Source organism: Falco rusticolus, chromosome Z (genome assembly GCF_015220075.1).
Source record: "Falco rusticolus isolate bFalRus1 chromosome Z, bFalRus1.pri, whole genome shotgun sequence".
Lineage (NCBI taxonomy): Eukaryota > Metazoa > Chordata > Aves > Falconiformes > Falconidae > Falco > Falco rusticolus.
In genome coordinates, this window is record NC_051210.1 from 74,953,846 (window position 1) to 74,961,269 (window position 7,424).

A 7,424-nucleotide genomic window follows, 5' to 3' on the forward strand; every position below is an offset into this window, starting at 1 on the left:
TAGCTTGAGGCTGTAGCAGACCTGTGACACAGGAGTGTCATGGGGCTCAAGGACCAGTACTTTTTATGGTAATGGGAACTATTGCATGAAATCTGTTCCAGCAAAACAATGATCATGTAACAGATTACTGTAATCATGAAGGGCAAGAAGTGCTGCAGATTGCTTTCTACAAAAGTTTTATGAAGATGGGTTGCTTTAGTGTAAGGCATACTGACTACTGCTCTTATGCACTGATTTTTAAATGAACTACATTTTACATCATTATATTTTGTAATGTAATCTAACTTGCAGTTATCAGAGCCTCAAACACAAAATACATTGTCTTCCTTTAAAACCGTGCTACTCTAATGTGGTACTCAAAGTAAGAGAGATTTAATTTAATTGTATGCAGTTTTAGCAACTGTGGCTTCCTGAGGAAATGCCATGGCAGGCACTTCAGTTCAATTTCCTGCATGTTATCATAAAGCAGTTAATGGCTTTGTCTAACTTCTCTCCGTTATCTTTTGTATCACGGTGATACAACTTTAAAAAACAATGAAACTTGGTATCTTCCCAACCTTTCACGTCGCCCCTCCAATGTTTGGCCCAAATGTCCTCAGGAGAAGCTTCAGGACAACTCTGGTATCTTCAAGTTGATCTGTCTGAAGCTTCAGGGCCTGTTAACAGAAAAGATCCCTTCTTAGGCTCTGGAAGCTACCTTTTGCTTTTGTGAAACAAGGTTTTGGGTTTGTGTGGCAACAATAATAATCTAAACTTTCCTTCAACAGAATCATGATGAAACCTGGAGGAATTATTTTTCTGACATAAGTTTCTTCCCAAATGCTGTTTACACCCACTGCTACGACTCGTCTGGAACAAAACTCTTTGTGGCAGGAGGCCCCCTTCCGTCAGGACTTCATGGGAATTACGCTGGTCTCTGGAGCTAATAACTCTTTCTAAATGATGATCTTAAGTTTTCCACTTTTCTTTTGCTTTTTTCTAACAACAAAATTGCGTGATGCCATTGATTTCTGATTTAAATGCAAGTTATTTTTTGGCAGAGTTTTCTGTTGGTCTCCAACAGTTTTGTACATCTTTTTGAACCAGTTTTTTGCTTTAACCTCCTTGATCCTTTATACGAAGGGTTTTTGAAATCCCTTTTTGTTGTATTTACTCCAAATGACTCCTCCCCCACAGTTAGGCTATCTTGGCCATGTGCCCCCTCCCCTGCTTTGCTGTGAGGTAGGATTCCTTTCTTACAGAGTGGTTGCTCCTGGGCTTTCTGTGAAAGTCTAGTGGCTGCGTGTGTGCAGGTACTTTGTGTCAGTTGTATTACCTGGAGTGAGGACTACTTGTAATTTAAAAATATTAAAAATATTTATAAGAGATAAGCTACTACTTTTATCTGCAGAGTTTGGCCCTGGCCTGGGTTGATCTTATTTTTTAAAAGTACAAGTCTAATTATACTGTTTATATGTAGAGGAATACGGTAATTTTAAGCTGTACTTATTGGAGCCCAGGGATGGATTCCCCAGGGGTATTGCCCATCACACCCAATCTGCAGAAATGCAGTTCTCAAAAGTGCATTTGTATTTGAATTGTAGTTTTCAACAGTGCCAGGAGCAAAAATTGATGTTCTGTTCCTTCTCTGCCTGTCCCAGACATCACAAGCATATCTTACAGTGTTTCACAATTCTATTTCCCTTGTGTGTTGGTTGTTTAAATTGAATCAGTTCATGGTGCTGTGTGTGTGGCTATTCAGGCTTTTTTCTGAAAAGGGGCAAATTATATACCATGGGGTAGCAAAGGAGCTCTTAAATTTTAGAGTTGTTCATTGCTTTTCAAAGATGTTATTATGGTGCCTGTGGTGTTCTGTCATGGCAGCATACTGTTTTGGTTATTGTAGGGGTTTTGAAAAGTGGAAGTATACAGAGAAAAATAAAGTCTTCTTGGTGAAGCATGGCAGGATGTGTATTTCTAGGGTTACTCCTCCAGCTACTGTGTAAGATCACTCTGTCACAGGGGACATGTTCTGCTTAGTTGTGTTTTTTTATTTAGGCTTGAAGTGCAGCACTTTTTCTTTTTTTTTTTTTTAAGGAAACTAGACACTTGAATCTACTTGAGTGTCCTCCAGTTCTGCTGAAACAAGAGTTACTAGTTAGGTGCTTTGTGTCACCAGTGCCAAAGGAGAACTCCTGATTTGGAAATCCCAGTCCTGATGCTGATACATTAATTGAAGCATATTCCAGATCTGGGTGAGGGGGTAAAAGAGTATTTGTATGGACTGAGCTTCAGCCTCCAAACACAGGGCCTGATTTTTCTGCAGAGTCAGCAGAGTCTCTAGGTTACTAAAGAGGCACCGCTGGAAATTGTTCCTCTCTGCTGACTCTGATCTCCCTGATAACTGAGTACCTCAGTGTGTGGTCCTGAAGCCTGGTAATGTGATTGTCCTTTTCCTCCTGGTTTGTTGGTGGTTTGTTTTTTGGGGTTTTTTTTGCATAAGGAGCTTTGGACAATTCTCAGAAGAATCTGGACAATGATGTAAAATACCTCAAGTATTACATGCTTCTGTGTATTCTGCTTTCAGCGTTCTTTCTTGCAAAGGTATTTCTCATGGGGCGAAGCCATCCATGTTGCTGTATGAAAACCCTCCCTTAAAAAACTGGAAATGAACTAAACAGTGCTGCAAGTGTGCAAACAGATTGGGGCAGATACATCCCTGTGGTGGATGGAGTTTAGCCCGGTGACTGTACTTCAGTAGCTGCCGAATGGCTCACTGTGCTCTGCTGAGACCCCGTGGCATGCACATTTTCAGACTGTCTTTATCTTTTCCAATGTTCCTTAATGTTTCCGTCCCTTGCACTTTCCTGCCCTTCTGCATATGGTCTGCTTGGGGTTGCCTCCACCACCCCAAATCATCCCAGTCTTTACTGTAACAGTATTGTGCTCGCAGAGGTGACCTCTGAGCAGAAATGGGCTTGCTGGCATTTTGTCAAGCCATGCCTGACACCTTCAATTTGCTTTATTTTAAACTGTGTAGAGCTTTGAGGCTGGCTCAGGCTGTAGAACTGGGCAGTTGCCCTTGTACCTGTTTGACTGGTGAGATTACACAGTAACGGTCTGTTCCGGAGGGCAGTGGGGAGACTGGTTTATCTCGCATTGGGCACTTGAAAAAGAGAGGATAATTTTAATTGTAACAGATGTTCAGAATTTTCTTCTTGCTGTTGACTTTTCAGTCATGTGCAATCTTTTGTGCAGCTGGTGAGTGTAGGAAGCAGTTAATTTTACCATTCAGCATTTTTCAATAGACTGCCAGGTTAATTTGGGTATCTTTGGTATTACATTTTCAGTATTCGTAATAACAGGTAATCACACTAGTGACTTAGTCATGGGTTTGGTAATACCAGCCTGTAAGTACTGGGTAGCACCCCTCAGTAATGATGGGATGGACATTCCTAAGGAAGCAGAAGCTATGTTGCAGTGTTGGCTTGAGCGAAGCAATGAGGGTGGTGCTCACCCTCATCACCAAACATCTTATTCCTGGTAATTCCTCCGGTTTTCTCCCTTGTGCTGTCAGATCAGCAAGGGAGAATCGCTAGTACTCTTGTCGGGTGCTTTCTGGGATTGAGGTAAAAAAGTGAGTCCGTTTGTTTGGTTCCTTCATCAGCACAGCTGGTGTTAGTCCAAGGAGTAAATTACCAAAGAATAGTAAATAGGTGTTTGTTCCTAAACTAGTTGTTAATTTTCAACATAGATCCATTTTCAAGATACATTGCAAGTGTGCCCAGTCATCTCACTGGACTTTTTTTGTCCACAAAGCTTACAATCACATTGTGGGTGACTCTTGTTGACTCCTTTAATGAGGGGGACTCTTGAACTTCATTATGGGGATATATTTGCTGCCTCTATTTCAAGTATTTGGCAGCTTTTTCTATCTTAAGGTTTATGATACTTATGTATTAGTTATTGTTCTCCAGAACTTTATCCTTTTTCTTCACCTGAGTACGTGCTTTGTATATAGCTTGTAGCTGCAGTTAACAGATTAAAGTTGTGATCCAGCTATGTTGAGTGGTGGCTCTGTGTCTTAATTTCTACCCCTCAGCCAAGAGGCACTTCTTGGCATTTGTGAACTGATGTCCGTCACCTGGTGCAGATGTGAAAGAAAGCAGGCCTGCCTAGACCCTTCAAGGAGGTCACCTATTTTGTTCATTTGCAAGAAACCAAGAACAGACTGTCAGCTGCATCTCAGCGAAGCAAGCAGCATCTTTCACTAGCCAGGTGGGAGCTCTGAGTTTGGTTTGTGGTGGTCAGATTCCCTTATTTTCCATAAAGTCACTTTTCCAAGGTGTCTGCAAGGTTCTTAATTAGGTTCTGTCACAATTGCTGCTACAACTAAATTACTGAGCTGGAGTACAGCTTGTTCCTAGGCTGACTGTTGGAGAGCTGCATGTGATGCAGGCAGAGCTGGTCCTCTGGCCAGCCCACGCGGAGGCCTGGGCCCTGTGCTAGCCAGGCACACAGCTTCTAGCTTAAAGCCAAGTGAAAAACCCTGTGTGTGCTGCTGGCCACCCCACAGCCAGAGCCCATGGTGTGACCTCAACTTCAATGCATGCCTGAGTGTTGGAGTGCCTTCAGTAACTTCTTTGAAAGTCTGTGAAGAACAGACACGAGGAATTTGTCCATGTTGGAGACAAGGAGGAGTGGAAAGGAGAATACAGCCACATCTTGTTCAAGGGGATCTCCTGCATTATGTTCTCCCTTGCCTCTGCAAGCAGGCACTCTGGTGTGTGGTGAGGGTGGGCAAGGGGCACAAGAGAAAAGGTGAAAGCTCAACTGTGGTATCACTGTCAGGAATCCAGAGGAATTTAAAAACATAGAGGGAATACTTACTCATTGCTAAGGAGGTACATTTGAAAGGGCTTAATTGGAAACATTTTCGGAGACATCAAGTAGATATGCCTGTCATTCTTTTTTCTCCATGTTAGTTTTCAAGGATTTAAACAAGGAAGTATCTTTTTGTTTGTGATGCTGGGTTTATTCGTACCACATGAAAACCATGGCCAATTAGAAGAATGCTCCTGACAGAAAAGAATCTTCACAATTAACAACTGAGTGCCATTTTCTCAGCCTTTCCCTCTAGTATCCTGCTGGGAGCAGTATGGTCTAAAAAAGTGCACACAGACCTAGAACAGGGTGCCAGGGTTAGCAGAGTTAGGAAAATGTGGGCCGTCTGACTGTTGCTGTACCCAAAAAAACCCCAAGTAAAACACCTGATTGTATACAAATTCCGGTCATTAGGCTGAAACTCAGAGACTGTGTAAAAAACCTTTGCAGCATAATGTGATGTCTCTATAGTCCTAGATGGCGATTCTTGGACTTCAGAGCAAAAATCTAAGAGTTCAATAGGTGGTTTTCTTAGGAACTGCTTTTCTAGATTCCCTTATTAAAAGGGAAAATTCAGGTGCTGAATCTTAAATTCTCATTAAACTTGTACTTTTTATTTGCCCATTCGCTTGTCCTCCTTTCCTTTCTAAGGCCTCCCACAGTCTCAGGGTATGTATGTCACTATGACTCATCCAAATAATACTGAAATGGACCAACCAGAGGTTAATGTGCCTTTCCTCTTCTGGTACCTTGATCTTTGTAAAGTTATCTCACTGACTCATCAGTGACTTAAGGCTGGGTGTCTGCATTGTCTTCTAAGAGGTATGTGTTGAAATTGCAACAGGTTTGTAGTTACTTGTGACTTGTTCCATTTCTTTTAGGATGTGGTATAGACACAAATCAATGCAGTGGTTTGTTTTGGGATCCATCTATCAAGTGCTTGTCTGTATGTTAATATGTACACAGATGCTGGATCCTCCCCATTGCCTATGGTGTATATGATGCACAAACTACACAAAGTGTTTTAAAATGTGAGGTGATCACAACTTGTTGACTGTGGGTACGATGTCCTACAGGTAACTGTTTTTAATGGGTTTTTTGCAAGTATATTTAATAAGAAACAAAGCCTTGGGGGGGGGGGGGGGGGGGGAATGGGGTGTGGGAATCAGGACTTGTTGGTACTTGCTGGCTTTTGTTCTGACTCCAGGGTCTGTCTGATGTTTAACAACTCTTGCAACTCCACCCATCTAACAGAGCCTTTCTCAGCTTGCTGTTTCTGTCATGAACTGTCAGAAACAGCACTAGATCCCTAACTATCACCGACGCTGTCAAGTGAAATAGTAACAGCTCTCTTCAAGTGCTACAGCGCACATTTTTAACTGTAAAGTAAAACTGTTCAAAATTATTGATGCAGCTTGTAAATGGAACAGTGGGAAATGGCAAATCGAATGTGAACCTAGCCTGTCTGCACAAGATGTCCCTTCCCAGCTGTAAGGTTAATTTGGTTGTAAGAGCATGGAAACAGGAACACTTCTTCCCTCACTGCGGCCTTCAATGAGCATACATATCCATAATTAATTGCAGTAGTGTGCTCTGTTGATCCATGGGCTACCTTTGTATTTAGAATCAGCACGATGAGTCATCAATGTTGACATTAATACATTGTTAAGGAGCTCTCATGTATGTGTATTTCCTGTGCTTGCTAACCGTATCTGTTCTCTCTGTATTCCAGTGCAGACTTAATCTGGAATTCTCTGTACTTCTTGCTAACTTCAGACTGTCTTCAAATTCTGTAAGGTCCTGCTTTCATCACAGTCAATTTTCAGAGTAGAACAGATGGGTTTAACTGTTTTCTGATGTTTAGCATCTTCCTCTTCTCCCATTTCTTCCTAGTTCACCTTTAACAATCAGTTCAAAACTGCTTGCCTAGTCACAATAAAAGGAAAACCTGTAGCCCACTCTAGAAAGATCACTGTGGCTGGGTAGCTGCCTCAGCAGTAGAGACTCCACTCCTGCGCAGTCTACAGAAGCCAAAATTCTCTCACATTTGTGTTGTACGGTGGGTGTCAGCAGATCAAGAAGTGGACATGCGCTGCGTCTGCACCCAGTGAGCGTGTTAAACTGATGAGTGGTGGTTTATTCAACCAGAGAACTGGCATCTGGCTCTACTCAATGTGGTAACTAAAGATTTCATTGAGGACAAAGCCAGGAGGGTGCATCACTGGCTTTCTGCTGACTTGATCCCATTTAAAGGCTCTCTCCACAGATGATATATTTTTTTTTTTGTCTTTTGTATGCTTGGTGGACTATGAAAAAATTGTGCTACAGCAGGGCTATGAGCTGAAATCTAACCCTGTGCTCCAAAGGCAAAAGTTATTTTAATGAGTGTGCTCTGAGATGAACTGGTAATGGAGCGTTTGAGCAATGGAAGCCTTGAAGGTTAGTTCCATCATGCCTTATGCTTATGCGACTGCAGATTATTCGCTCCTAGAGCTTGTGAAGCTGGTCATCTCTCTTCAGATGAGATGTGAAGATGGCATGGGGAAGAACCAATTTTCCTC

General features: G+C 42.1%; 1 protein-coding gene across 2 annotated transcripts in view; it reads left to right on the top strand.

Moving 5' to 3' along the window:
* Positions 1-4,047, top strand: part of DCAF12 (DDB1 and CUL4 associated factor 12) — a 31,778-nt gene extending 27,731 nt beyond the window's left edge. For both annotated transcript variants that reach the window (XM_037373469.1, XM_037373470.1), the window contains one exon: positions 768-4,047. In XM_037373469.1, coding sequence (XP_037229366.1) covers positions 768-926 — 159 coding nt within the window. In that variant the 3' untranslated portion in view covers positions 927-4,047. The remainder of the gene's footprint in view (positions 1-767) is intronic.
* Positions 4,048-7,424: the final 3,377 nt, after the last annotated feature.